The following is a 15098-nucleotide window of genomic DNA, read 5'->3' on the forward strand; positions in this document are numbered from 1 at the left end:
AGTTATTAACATCTTCAGATACTCTTCCACTTTGATAATTTGGTATAAGCCGTGGACCCATCTCCCTAGGAAAATACTCATTCGCTGATGCACACAGTTGTTCACACAAGAGGATTCGTGGACCCTCTGTAGTCCCCCCTATGGATTACGTGCTGAGGACTAAGAATCCATGCTGTAGAGGGGTGAGGGAAAGAGGCAATGAGAAACGAAGGGAGCAGGTTTTAATATGTAGATGCTTGGGAACATTAGGTGGAGTCAGTACCTTTTAATATAGAACTGTTTTGAGAGGGGAGTGGTTATTTAAAGAAACCTGCTGAGGTACCTGCTGAGAATTGTGATATTAGAACTTGCTTTCACTCCCGCCTGAGTTATTCGTTTGCCCCCCTCCCCCATTCCAAGCTGCAGAAGTACCTCCTGTGTGCACAGTGGTTCAGGTTCCTGCTTTTGTCAGAAATAACAAATAGATGTCTTAGAGTTTGACTTGGAGCAAACATTTGGACTTTTGATGGTCTGGGTTCTGCATAGGAGAGTAATCTGTTAGCTTTTCTAGCCATTTCATATTATTGCCTTAATCCAAATTATTTACCATATGGCACTTCTCCAAATAACATGGAAACAATTATTATCCACCATTGCAGGAAGTGAACACTAGAGGCCACTTTAATATAATAGACCCTTTTTTTTTTTTTTTTTTTTTGAGACAGAGTCTCACTGTGTTGCCCCGGCTAGAGTGCCATGGCGTCAGCCTAGCTCACAGCAACCTCAAACTCCTGGGCTCAAGCAATCCTACTGTCTCAGCCTACCGAGTAGCTGGCACCACAGACATGCGCCACCATGCCCTGTTAATTTTTTTTCTACATATATTTTTAGCTGTCCAATTAATTTCTTTCCATTTTTTGGTAGAGACGGGATCTCGCTCTTGCTCAGGCTGGTCTCGAACTCCTGAGCTCAGAATGATCCGCGCGCTTCAGCCCCCAGAGTGCTAGGATTACAGGCATGAGCCACCACGCCTGGCCTTTTTTTTTTTTTTTTTTTGAGACAGAGTCTCACTCTCTTGCCTGGGTTAGAGTGCCGTGGCGTCATCCTAGCTCACAGCAACCTCAAACTCCTGGGCTCAAGTGATCCTCCTGCGTCAGCCTCCCCAGCAGCTGGGGCTACAGGCATGCGCCACCATGCCCGGCTAATTTTTTTCTATATATTTTTAGTTGTCTGATTCATTTCTTTCTATTTTTAGTAGAGACGGGGTCTCGCTTTTGCTCAGGCTGGTCTCGAACTCCTGAGCTCAAACAATCCGCCCGCCTCAGCCTCCCAGAGTGCTAGGATTACAGGCATGAGCCACTGCGCCCGGCCTAGACTCTTTAATTTGTCTTTTTCTGCTTGTCTTAAGGGGCTTGTTCCCTTGAACCCCAATAGCTGAGGTGTGTGTTACCCTAGATTTTAGGATGTGAACAGGATGTATAAAACATTGGAAGCTGGAATGATCTGGGTTTGAGAGCTTAGCCTTAAGGACTGTCTCATTGACCAGAGTCTTTCAAGTCATGAGCCTAAGTAGCCATGGTGAGGAAAGAGGTTCTAGTGAGATTCATTATTAATAGCAAATGTTCCTTTGTAATTTTCATAATACCAAGTAGAAATACTTTATCTCAGAAGTGGTTCTTTATAAGCTGAACTCATACATTAGTATCCAGTTCTTTTCTCCAAAGTTAAGAAACTGAGGAGGGGAATTGGCACAAGACAAAGATCACTTGAAAGCTAAAATTTAGTATAGTACCTTAATAGAGCAAGGAAGGAAGGGGATCAGAGAGGAAGATAGTTGGATACTGAAACAGGGTTTGAGACTAACCGTTGGGCACGGGGTTGAAATTGGCTTGGCTGAGGTGACGTGTGATCTGCGGGGAAGTTTAAAGTAGAGGAATTCAACTACATGCAGCTTAGATATGATCAAATGATGATAAACCTCCCACCTCTTTTATTTATTTATTTTTAAGTGCTAGAGAAGAGGGTTGAAAAAAGAGCAGTAGTCAAAGATAACTGTGAAGTGTATCGGGTTTTGGGCGTCAGAGGGAAGGGAGATATTGTCATTCCACAGCAATAGGTTCTTCAGACTAAGTGTTTAAGAAACACTGTGTAGGGTGATCATCTTCTTTTTTGAAGTTTAGTTGAGAATGTCACATACGATTAAAAGTTTTATCTTCAGTTCCCTTTTAGACTATGGCGACATATCTGGAGTTTATTCAGCAGAATGAAGAACGGGATGGTGTGCGTTTTAGTTGGAATGTGTGGCCTTCCAGCCGTCTGGAAGCTACGAGAATGGTTGTTCCCCTGGCCTGTCTCCTTACTCCCTTAAAAGAACGTCCAGACCTACCTCCTGTACAGTATGAACCTGTGCTTTGCAGCAGACCAACTTGCAAAGCTGTTCTCAATCCACTTTGGTATGAATTCCTTTAAAAACTGGTAAAAATGATGAATACAGTGAATTATTACTTTTATATGGTTCTCATAAAAGTCATTCAATTTGAGCAAGTCACCAAATTTGAGATGAGCAATAGATGGTGAGATTCTTAGTTGGTGCATGCTTATAGAAATCTCCCTGGCCTAATACTCCAGATAAAATTGGAATCTTGTGGGAATGAGGTAGAGGTAAAAGGAGAGGATTTGGAGTTCACTTTTTTTGTTTGTAGTCAGTTTGCTTTTGGCTTAACTGTCGACTTTATTGGTGCCTTTTAAAGTATTTTCCAAAAACAATTCAAAAGCCTTAGATCATTTTCTGATACTTACCTGGTACGGCGATGCTGTATGCAGGAAGTAGTAGATAGAAGAAATTTTAACTCTTAATGATTTTATTAAGTGTAATCTTTTTGTACCTGAGATAGTGACCTATGATATTTCTTTTAAATGTGGGCACTATTTGAATGAATTTTTAAATAGATGGAGAGTATCATAAAATTTTTACATGAGGGAACATTTTTTTACTTCATTCCTCTTGCTTTTATATAATGTGCTCATATATGAGAGTGTTTCTCTGCTTTTAAAATGATAGCCACTGGTTATTAGTTTTCTAAATGGGTTCAAGGGGAGGGGATGAAGCATTATCTTGAACTAATTCTAGGAAGTCTGTCAACCCAAAAGTGTTCCTGCCCAACTTCTCTTCAAGTAGGCTAAGTGAGGTTAAAGTCCAGGAAGGTTTTCCTGTGTGTGAAATATGCTTTTAGTGTTGGAATTTAGTAGTTTCACATACCTGAACAATAAAGATGTTAGAAAAATTCACAAAGACTATGTTAAGGTAACAGGCAAAAGGAAATAACTTATAATTTATATAAATCATGAAATTTAGAAAATTATCTAGGAGTTTGGGAAAAAGAAAAAGGGATTTACCAATTCTTTACTGCAGCTCTTTGCAGGAAACTTTTGGTGTACTTACGAGCCAGAATTCTAAGTATAGTGAATGTTTTACCTACCTTTATATACCTATACACACACATAGAAACACTTATCTGTGTGATTTACTGAACTTGAAATTTGCATGTGAATGCTTTCTACTGTAAAAATAAAAATGCTACCTAGTCGTAATATTTATCTTTCTCACAGTCAGGTTGATTATCGAGCAAAACTTTGGGCCTGTAATTTCTGTTTCCAAAGAAATCAGGTATGTGAATTATTTTTAAAAATATGTGTTTCATTTCAGTCGTACTACACTAAAAAAAATTAAGTGAGGTTGAATTTGTGTCTACACTGGCAGTCAGCAATTTCTGCTGAACTCAAGGTGATAGCTTTCGTTAAGCATAATATCGAATGTTGAACATTTTGTAATTTTTCTGTCAAACAGTTTCATTATTTTGATCCTTGTCATTTGCTGTGGAGGGGACATAGAGTTTCCTTTTCTTATAAGTTTTCTGTAGACAGTCTGTTACCCTAAGAAAACAGATCTGTTCATATTTCACTTGACTTCAGTATTCTAATTGATAGTGTATGTTACTGAATTTTCATTTTCTGATCTTTCTAACTTAGAATCCAAGTATCAGTGTTAAGCTTCTTTTTATTCTTTCTTTTTTTTTTTTTTTTTTTTTAGAGGAACCAGCTCTAAATTGTGCTTCTTTTGATTTAAAAATTTTAAAACTACCAAACTAGAGGAAACTAACAAATGACAAGAGAGACTCCTCTTTAAAAGTAACTGTGCCCATGATGGGAGTGTTCTAAAGCTGGATTGGGGTGACTATTGTACACCTCTGCACACTTATCTAAAAATTATTGAGTTGTATACTTAAAATGGGTAAATTTTATGGTACGTAAACTATACTCAATAAAACTATTGGGAAAAAATTAATTGTGGCCAACATAGTATACACTGGTATAACAGATCTTAAGCTGTTAATAACATGCATTTTATGTATTCATATGTTTGATCATAATTACAGTTAATCTCATACTTAGATATGGCACATAATGAATGAGTCCAGTGGCAAAGAGAACAATATACAGTTGGTGACTGGCCTAGGTTCAGAAACTGTAAGCAGATTCCATTTAAGATTTACCTCTATAAGAGATTCATAAGTATATATAAGTCTTAAAAACATTTCTCTGTCCTATTACATTCAGAATTGATGTCTGTGTTTCATACAATTTATCATGAAAATTCTAAGACATGGTAGTATGGTAGTTAAGAGCCAGGACTCCGTAGTTAGGCTGCCTGGGTTTGACTCTTAGATCTACACTTACTTCCTGTGTAACTTTGGCACAAGTCATTTAACCTCCTGTGCCTCAGTGTCCTTGTCTTTAAAATTAGGATAATAGTGCTATACCCACTTCATGGGATTGTTCTGTGAATTAAACTGACGTAATGAATGTAAAGGATTTAGAACAGAATTTGACACATAGTAAATGCCATATAAGTATTTTTTGTTATTATATTGACTTAAGATCTCTACCTGCCAGTTGATAAGTATGGTCTGAAAATCTGTCATAGGCAGAAATAATGTTTTGTAACTCTCCCAGATGGACCATGGAGAAATAAGCCCCTAAATGAGTGTAGAGCTACATGATGAGGGATGGCCCCTGGAGGAATCTGGGTGATCTTGACCTCTTTCCTCCCTTCTGTGCACCCGATTGGCTGGGGGGGTGAACAGGACCTCTCTAGGTTGCCCGGAAGTAGCTAGTGTGTCTGGGCATCTGGGCTCACCTGTCTTGTGTTCTCCATGCTTTTTTGTAGTCATAGGTAAAGTTTTACCATGCTGGGAGCTGCAGCCAGTGGGCAGTCATGGCAAGGATGGGGCTAGAGGTTTTTTGGTAGCTCCTGCTAGGGTTCTGCTGTCCAGTCATACCTGCCTCCTGGGCAGTGGCCCCTTATAGCTGCCTGTCAGCTCCTTAGCTTAACTTGAATTTGATCACGCTGAGGTCATTGGCCTGGGGTGATCTTCTGCTGGGGAGATACACCTCAACTTTTGTTTTTATTATAAAACTTAAGACTTAGGATTAAAAACAAGCCCAAATGCTGTGAGTTTAAATTGTTTGCACAGAGTTTTAAAAACAGAAGAGAATGCCTGTGCCATTATGTTAAGTGCAAAAAGCTATCCCAAAGTTGTACATACAGGATGATCTCAACTGTGCTTAAGTAGAAAATTTCTGAAAGGAAATATTCCAAGATGTTGACAATAGCTGCCTCTAGGTGATAGGATTTGGGGTTTCCACCCCTCTCCTGTTTTCTATTTTCTTGAATTTGCCAGTTTTTCTACACTGAACATGTATTACTTTATTGATAAGAGCCAAAATAATAAGCCCAAATAAAGGCTTTAGCCTTCCAGATGATGATGAGACAAGTGAACTTTATCCTTTAATTTGCAGGGCAAAGTTTAAGAAATGGCTTTTAATATTGTGTTTTTAAACATTTAGAAATTTCAACAATAATCTAAAACTGCTGTAAATAATAAAGTCTATTTTTTTAAGTTATAAAATGAGATAAATATAAGTCAGGGTTAGAAGTTTTGAATGCTGATTTTTGTGTTTTAGTAATGTACTCTGTATGTCGTGCTTTCAGAATTAATGTGTGATCATTACCATTTTTATAAATGGAAAATAAAAAGTGTAACATAGATATCTGTCAGCCCCAATAGAACATTACTTTGTTTTCTTTTTTTCAGTTTCCTCCAGCTTATGGGGGCATATCTGAGGTGAATCAGCCTGCTGAACTGATGCCTCAGTTTTCTACAATTGAGTACATGATACAGGTACCTTGTTTGTTGTGCATTTAATAAATAATGTTAAATATTCAGTTTCTCATGAAATCTTTTGTCTTCTGTGTCTCTTACCTGGCTGGGGAACTTAAAGCCAAAAGAAGCAGCAGGATCCTAACCATTAGGTTTTGGTGTGTGTGTGTACCTACTGGCATTGTTTTTAGGTCTCGATGGAAGGATGTAAGAAAGGTGGAACTGATTAAATTCAAAACCTGTCTTCTACAGCCTTCTCCCTCTCACTTGATGATACTCCATCTTCTAGTTGTTCAGCTTAAAAACCTTTGACTCATCCTTGACATCTCTCTTTCATGTTCCGTATCTAATCCTCTAGAAAATCCCACTGGCTCTGTATTCAAAATTTATCCAGAATCCACCCACTTCTCTCTCCTTGCTGCTAACCGTCCTGGGCCAGCCACCGCCTCTCATTTGAATTACTTCTCCTAACTGTTCTCCCTAATTTTACCATTGCTTACTTACATTTTATTCTTAACCCAGCAGCCAGAGTAACTCTTTAAAAACATACATCATACTGCTTCTCTGTTCAGAAACCTCCATTGGTAAAAATGGCTCCCCTTTCACCCAGGGTAAAAGACTTTCAAAGCCCTGTGTGTTTCTTCTCGGACCTCAGTTTCTCCTATTGTCCTCATTCAGCCTAGTGGGCCTCCTTGACTCTCCTCACCAAGCCAGGAATACTCTTGCCTGAAAACCTTTGCTCTAGCTTCTTCGTCAGACTGGAATTCTCTTTTCCCTATATCTGTATTGCTCCTTCCCTCTCCTTCACCAGGTTTTTGCTCAGATGTTTTCTTAATGAGGCTGCCCTGGCCTCTCTAACAGTTGAATCTGCCCCCTGCCTCTACTGTTGGTGCTCAAAATCTCCCTTAACCTCTCCATTCCAGAAAGTTTTTTCCTTGAGACATGCAGGGGTCTTTGTTCTTTCTGTTCATTGTGTATCCCAGGACCTGAAACAATGTCTGGCACATGGTAGATATTCAAAAGTATTGAATAAATTGTTGGATACAAATAGTTTTTATGTTTAATTTGTTTTAATAGACTCTAAGTCACTTAATGAGGTAAGTAGAGCTTTGTATAGGTGTCCTTATCCTCTGAGAGTAAATATAGATCAAGAGTTGTGATTTTTGTACCCAATTTGCTTTAAAAAGAACCAGTTATGTCTATTTGTATTCTGACCATTGTGCTGTTTTTCTTCGCCTAAAGCGAGGTGCTCAGTCCCCTCTGATATTTCTCTATGTGGTTGACACATGCCTGGAGGAAGATGACCTTCAAGCACTCAAAGAGTCCCTGCAGATGTCCCTGAGTCTCCTTCCTCCAGATGCTCTGGTGGGTCTGATCACATTTGGGAGGATGGTGCAGGTTCACGAACTAAGCTGTGAAGGAATCTCCAAAAGTTATGTCTTCCGTGGGACCAAGGATTTAACTGCAAAGCAAATACAGGTTTGTACCTTGCTTGTACAGGAGGAGCAGCAAAGACATTTCTTAAAAAATAACTAGGCATTCACTTTTAGTATCATGGGAAAAGAGTCTTTTTGTTTTTTTTTTTTTTAAGGATATGTTGGGCCTGACCAAGCCAGCCATGCCCATGCAGCAAGCAAGACCTCCTCAACCACAGGAGCACCCTTTGGTTTCCAGCAGGTGAGACACTGACATGTAGTGTTACACATATGTAGTGGGTATGCAGAACAACCCATAGGAGTAAGGGAAGAAATGTATTAGAACTTTTTTTATTTTTATTATTAGAGGAAAAAAATAAATGGTTAAACCTAACCAATACTTAATGTTTTATCAAATAAGTTTGAAACCACTATACTCAATCATTCCCCTCCTCTTGGGCTGTTTTGTCCTTTTTGATCTTTAAGTAAAACTGGAAGAACCAAAAAGGCTTCTTTTGGGTGCCCTCAAACAAACCTATTAGCAGGTACTTACTTCACTCAGCCCATTGAGTGCCTGGGACTGCTCCAGCCAGGTTAACTCAATAAAATGCATCACCTGACACGCTAGGGACAACCTCTTATTCTGGTAAGAAACCAGAGTGTTTCTCTCTGTGTTACTCTTTAGGCTCAAGAAAAATACAAACTAAACCGTTGGAATAATGAACATTGTCCACATGAATGGCCCTTACTTGGACTGAATTCACGTTAGGCATGTCCTTAGGATTTCTTTGCTGCCTAAAATTTAATTAAACTGATTTGCTCTTTTCAAGTTGAGTTTTTTTCATGCTGCATATGTAAATTGCTAAGTTTTAGGCTTTAAATTATGTCTGTCAATAAAATTGCTTTAAATTGTTTTGTGTTTGTAGTTTGGAATAGCTTTGAAGAAAAAAATTGCAAGTTTTTTCTACTCTGAGTAATTATTTTAAAAAGCAGTAACTATGTGTCACCTAGGATTGAATACCAGAGTACTTTATTATACCAGGATTGATGTGTCTGTTAAATATCATGCAGATTTCTGCAGCCCATTCACAAAATTGATATGAACCTCACTGATCTTCTTGGGGAGCTGCAGAGGGACCCATGGCCAGTAACTCAGGGGAAGAGACCTTTGCGATCCACTGGTGTTGCTTTGTCCATTGCTGTTGGCTTGTTGGAGGTAATTCAGAATTTACCAGGGCCTCTCAAATCCTACAGACTTGCTCTCAGAAAATATATTTGTTGGCTTTGTTTGAAAATCATCTGTGACCTAAATCAAGCATCTGTGAAAAACATAAGAGAATTAGAGCAATGGGAAGTGCTCACAGCCAATTAATAAAAGTGTACAAACCAGGTTGGAAGAAGATAAGTGCTATTTTTCTGCCTTATCACCTGTACTATTCTGCAGTATCACCAGTGTTAAGAACAGTGGAAGAGAATCCATCTTTGGAGTATGTCTATGGGGTAATTAAAGCCATAGTTGGAGGTAGGGCTGTGTACCTTTAAAATGCTGCTATTCACTATTTTAGGGCACTTTTCCAAACACGGGAGCCAGGATCATGCTGTTTACTGGAGGTCCCCCTACCCAAGGGCCTGGCATGGTGGTTGGAGATGAATTAAAGATTCCTATTCGTTCCTGGCATGATATTGAGAAAGATAATGCACGTTTCATGAAAAAGGCAACTAAGGTAGGTACTCTTGGATACGGGCTGTAATTGTGGTAGCTCAGTGACAGGGCTGCTCTGGAGTGGCAGCTACTTTGCTGAGGCCATGCATCATGGTCAGCAGAAAGCTCTTTCGGAGACAATCTTCCAGATCTTGGCTCCTGTTAAATTACTGCCTCTGCTTTTAGACTTTAGTTAGAGTGGGTGGCCTTAAGATTTCCCAAAGACTTCTGAGATTGAAAACTGTGTTTTTATTTTATTTGAGTGTTGTAAAGAAAATGATTTCCATATTCCTATATTTGATTACATCCTTTGGTAGAGTTAAGCGTATCTTGGGAATAATGTTACTGTTTCCTAAAGGTAGTTTTCCTCTTTTCACAGCACTATGAGATGCTTGCTAATCGAACTGCTACAAATGGTCACTGCATTGATATTTATGCTTGTGCCCTTGACCAAACTGGACTTTTGGAGATGAAGTGTTGTGCAAATCTTACTGGGTATGTTGACAGCGAACACATGGGAAACGTGAGTGTTGTTTTAAGGAAAGGGAAATGAGTGATGGAGCCATAGGAATGGGTGAGGTTACCTTAGAGAAACTTTCAGGTAGCTCTGAGGTGTGGTTTCAATGGCTGGAGACAGGGGTGTGGACTCCTTGGAGGAAGATGCAGTGATTAGCAGGAGATCGCAGGGGTTCCCTACAAATGAGTCATATCAGAGTAACTTCATTTCTTCCTTAGAGTTGTTGGACTTGTACCGAGACCAGACCAGGAAAGCAAGCAAGCATGCAGTATCTGGCCTTCATCAGGTCACTTCCTTGTGAGAAGTGGAGAAAATAGGACCTGAATGTTGAAGCAATTAGGAGAAACTTGACCTAACTAAGTGGCCATACTTTGTGACTAATACCAAGCACACTCTCCGCCTAAAGGATGCACTGACTGAGAGCCCAAGTCCGTATTGTACTCACAAGTCAAAGTGTAGAGCAGTGGTTCTCAACGTGTGGTGATGCCCAGGCCAGCAACCTTAGGGGCTTCTGGGAAATGATTAGGATTGTACATTCTTGGGCCTTATCCAGACCTCCTGAATTAGAAACCCTGGGGATGCAGCTGTCCAGGAGATTCTGGTGCATAGGAAAAAGTGAGAATTGCTGATATGAAGCACTAGAAGCTGGCTACACATTGGAATCACCTGGGGAACTTTTAAAACTATTCTTTGGGTCTTTTCCCAGAGATTCTGATTTAATTAACATAAGGTGTGGCCTGGGCATCCGGATTTTATAAAGTTTTGCCAACGATTCTAACATGGAGTAGAGCTTAAGAACCATGCACCATCAGCCTCACCTGAGAGCTTGTTAGAAATGCAGCATCTTGAGCCTCACTCTAGACCTACTGAATCAGAACCTGCATTTGAACAAGATCTCAGGTGATCCGTGTGCACAGAAATTTGAGAATCACTTGTGTAGAGCCATAGGGTTGGCCTGAGGTTCTGCATTTCTAACAAGCTCCCCGCTGATGTTGCTGGTCCTCATTGAATAAAAGGGTTAGGCGGTAGCACCCAAGTCATTTGATGCTGTCCTTGAGAGCAGCATATGTGTTAGGTGATAACATTAGGGTCCTGGATGACACTGATACAGCTATATCAGTGAGCCACATTTAATAAGATGAACTCCTACCAGGGCCCTTCAGGAGTTCTTGACTTGGAGCACCCCTAGAAAAGCTTCAGTGTATTTGGGCACATCCCTGAGATTGCATGCCAGAGTGTGTGTGTGTGTGTGTGTGTGTGTGTGTGTGTTTTCTGTGGAGAGGTTCCATTGCTTCCTTCAGATTCTTACTGAGGTTTCTGACTCCTGAAAGACTTAGCATTTGGATCAAATCACCTGTTGTATAAATATGTTAGTAGTGACACTTAAAAAAAAAAGATTTAGTGATTGCAGAAGATAGCTCAAAGTAAGCCAACAATTTGGGATGACTTCCAGCAAAGGCAGGTGATTCCAGGCTGCATTATAGGAGTAGATTATTGTCAAGGAGGATCATAGTATTGTTTCCTTGGTGTCAGTCACACTTTATCCAGATTATGTCATTTTCCATTCTGAGAATTTCAGTTTCAAAGGGCAGTATAGATGCACTGGATATGTTCAAAGGGGAACAGAGAGAATGGTGGAAAGTACGTGAAACTGTGTCACATGAGGAATGATTAAAGGAGCTAGAGCAGATAAAGCCGAAGATAAATGGGAGCATGAGAACTACATTCACCAGCTGAAGGACTTTCCCGTGGAGAAGGAATCAGATTAGTTCTGTATGTGACTAAAGGGTAGAGCTAGAACCAGTGTGTGCAAGCCAGTGGGAAACAGAATTTCACTCAGCATAAAGACAGACAAACAGGGAATGGACAGCCTCTGGAGGCAGTGAGCTCCCTGACACTGGAGGAGTTCAAGCCTAACCTGGATGATAACTTGGCAGGTATATTATAGAGGGATTGATGTGGGTTATGATTAGATTTGTGTGAACGTGACAGAAAACTCAAAACAAGTTTATTTCTCTCTCTGTGTAGGTAGGCAGCCCAGGGCTGGTGGGTTGGTTTCATTGTCACCAGAGGCTAAGATCCTACTGAGCTGCCCACCACCCTTAATATGCAATGTATGGCTCAAGAGCATTGTTGGAGCTCTAGCCACCTACAGCAGCAGGAAGGAGGAGAGGTTAAAGAAGGATGTGCCCCTTCCTGTGAGAACATACTCCACACCTCATAAAGGACACTCCAGCAGGCAGAACTGAGTTACGTGTTACATGCAAGGCAGGCTGGGAAACATCTTTATTCCAGGCACCCATGGAATACATGACTAAGGAAGGAAGGAGGGTGGATGGATATTTGAAGTCAAATAGCTGATGCCTCACTGGAGAGTTCAGACGCTCTGAGATAGTTGGACCATATGATCTTTCTTGTGTTCTTCCCAATTCTGAGATCTTGTTTTATGAATAATGGCTGGATGCATAACTTGCATCAAGCTGTGCTTCTCTGCCCCAAATACATGAAATGCTGAAATTTTGAACAGTATTTTCCTCTAATTTCAATAAGAGATGAATATCAATACTCATGAATTAGAAAAAATAATTCGTGTAAAGTCAGGATTTGAGGCAGTGAATTCACCTGAAAAGGATTTCCCACAGGCCTGGGTATTTTCCCACACCAAAGAAGTGTGAGAGGAATTGGTGATATTTTTAAGGATTCTATGTTTAATGCTTTGGAAATAATTTCTAAGTACAAACTGAATGTGCTATTTTCCATTTAAGTTAGGCAGTAACATCTTTATGGACATGGTTTCTTTTTTTTTTTCTTTAAATTATTGCTCGTAAATACTGACGGAGCATCTGAATGGCTTTCAGTCATCCTAATGTTCACTTTCTGTTTTCTTTTTTCTTTCCTAGGGGTCACATGGTAATGGGAGATTCTTTCAACACTTCTCTCTTCAAGCAGACATTCCAAAGGATTTTTAGTAAAGATTTTAATGGAGATTTTCGAATGGCATTTGGTGCTACTTTGGAAGTAAAGGTACAATAGACTTTTAAAACTTTAATGGAATTATAGTGTTCTAATTCAATAGTCAGACTTCAGTCAATCTCAGCCTGCTGGAGATAGGCATCTAAAAATCAGTTAAGAGGATTCCAACAAAATGGCTATCACAAAGCACATTGTTCACTTCATGCCTTTGCTTCTTGAGGGTGACTTGAACATTTATTAATGTTCTAAACAAAGAGTTGCCTGGCTCCCCTGCAGGCTCTGCTTCACCCTGCTGGTTTAGGGCAGCAGGAGGTAGAAGGGGAGATGGGTTGAATGTTAGAAGAAGCACAATGGCTGGAGGACAGGGGCAGCCACACAGTGGTCAGTGTCCACCCAGCCATCAGTGTGGCTTATTGCATTGCACAGAGCTGTGGTTATGTTAACATTTAGTGCCTGCCTGAATAATAGCCAGAGCCCCCTGAAATAGACAGCATTGTGGGTTTTGGTTTTTCCATGTAGGGACTCAAAGCCCCCTACGGTTCATTCTAAGTCATTGAGAAAACATTAAAAGGGGCCGTTAGAGGATGTAGAATCATTATTTGGAGAATTGGAGATAATCAGTAAATCATCTTGGTTAAACTTTAAATCTTTAAATAACATTCTCATATTTTTGAAATTTTTTTTAAAAAAAAAGATGATGAGGAATGGGTATTTTACTTTTTTTAGAAACTTAGTCACTTCTCACTTAGTCACTCAGGCTGAAATGTAGTGGCATTACCGTAGCTCACTGCAGCCTCAAACTCCTGTGCTTAGAGAGCTTCCCACCTCAGTCTCCTGAGTAACTGGAACTACAGGCACATGCCACCACACTTGGCTAATTCTTTTTTTAGAGATGGGGTCTTGCTGTATTGTCCAGGCTGGTGGTCTTGATCTCTTGGCCTTAAGTGATCCACCTCAGCCTCCCTAGTAGCTAGGATTATAGGCATGAGCTACTATGTCTGGTCTAGTGTTGTTTGGTAGAATTGTTATCTTCTATGTGTACAGTGATTTTAAAGTATAAACAGTGAGTTGAGAGAGTTGAAAATGCTCTGTTCCAAAGATGATGTTGTTTCCAAGGGCAGATTTTATTAAAATTGTCATCAGTTGACATTGGCCCTGGAAAAGCTTGTAGGAGAGTAGCTGTGATCCACGTGGGATTTTCTCTTAGCAGAATGATAATGTTTCCATATTTTTTCTATATACTTTCATTGTGGCCATAATGAGAGCAGGGTGGATTTCAGTGATTTCTAACTTTATTATACTTTTACATAATTTGTTTTAGACCTCTCGGGAACTGAAGATTGCGGGAGCCATTGGTCCATGTGTATCTCTGAATGTGAAAGGACCCTGTGTGTCGGAAAATGTAAGGAAAACATTCATCACCCTCACCTCCTGCCCCAGATTTAACCCATTAGAAGTGTTGGAGCATGATAATCTTGCATTGTGTCATCCATAGGGTGTGTGTGGGGTAAGAGTTGAAGGGCTAACCCTCACTGACAGCTACACCTGAGAGGTCATGTTATTTCCATCTGTCCATCCTTCTACCTCAAGGGTGAGAGAGAAGGAGACTAAGGCTCAGAAAGGTTAAGTATCTTGCTCAGGGTCAGAGCTAGCATGGAGGAACTAGAGCCCAGGTCCTCGTGCCTCCACCACCCGTGCTTGGGTTACTATGCCAAAGCCACAAGGAATTCTATGCCTCAAAAGGCAAACAAGCATTCAGCACAAGCCTTCAGGAATAAACCTATGTGCTCATTGTCCTTAGAAGTGATACCTTTGTCTCACTCTCAGCTAATAACGAGCCTTATACAGCAGAGACCACCGTGAGTTGATCTGGCAGCAGACGACACTGTTGTGTATGCAGATATCTGTGTTCTCTAGTAATAGATTTTAAGAGTATGTAAACAAAGTTTAGTTATCACTTGGGGTGAGTGGCTTTGCCAGTGGCCTGCTTCCTCTGATTATACCTTAGCTGCCAAGAGGCAGACCAAACGGTTTGGGTTGGTGGGGCCTCTCCAGGCTGGTCCTGGGCTACGGTTACTCAGTCATGTCCTTCCCTCGTTGTTATCGTCAGTGGGAGGGTGGATTGTAGAGCCACATGTGGATTCAAGGCACAAGTCTACACTACACCTAGCACAGGAAAAGTACTTACTTGCTCTGTGCTTCAATGTCTTTATCTGGCAAATGGGGATAATAACAGTACCTACTTTACATCATTGATAGGAGGATTAAATGAGTTAGTTCAAATGAAGCAG

At 40.3% G+C, this 15098-nt stretch overlaps 1 protein-coding gene across 4 annotated transcripts in view; it reads left to right on the forward strand.

The window, feature by feature from the left end:
- The window catches only part of SEC23B (Sec23 homolog B (S. cerevisiae)), a 39609-nt gene that overhangs the window by 1126 nt on the left and 23385 nt on the right, over nt 1-15098 (forward strand). For 3 of the 4 annotated variants that reach the window (XM_012657214.1, XM_012657213.1, XM_012657215.1), the window contains exons 2-11: nt 2198-2432; nt 3589-3646; nt 6135-6221; nt 7443-7679; nt 7792-7877; nt 8687-8831; nt 9181-9339; nt 9697-9812; nt 12735-12858; nt 14129-14209. In XM_012657214.1, coding sequence (XP_012512668.1) covers nt 2212-2432; nt 3589-3646; nt 6135-6221; nt 7443-7679; nt 7792-7877; nt 8687-8831; nt 9181-9339; nt 9697-9812; nt 12735-12858; nt 14129-14209 — 1314 coding nt within the window. In that variant the 5' untranslated portion in view covers nt 2198-2211. Of the gene's footprint in view, nt 1-2197; nt 2433-3588; nt 3647-4463; nt 4507-6134; nt 6222-7442; nt 7680-7791; nt 7878-8686; nt 8832-9180; nt 9340-9696; nt 9813-12734; nt 12859-14128; nt 14210-15098 lie in introns of those variants that run through there. The other variant, XM_012657216.1, reaches the window with a different exon arrangement.

The sequence above is a fragment of the Propithecus coquereli genome, unplaced genomic scaffold, assembly GCF_000956105.1.
Source record: "Propithecus coquereli isolate 6110/MARCELLA unplaced genomic scaffold, Pcoq_1.0 Scaffold533, whole genome shotgun sequence".
Lineage (NCBI taxonomy): Eukaryota > Metazoa > Chordata > Mammalia > Primates > Indriidae > Propithecus > Propithecus coquereli.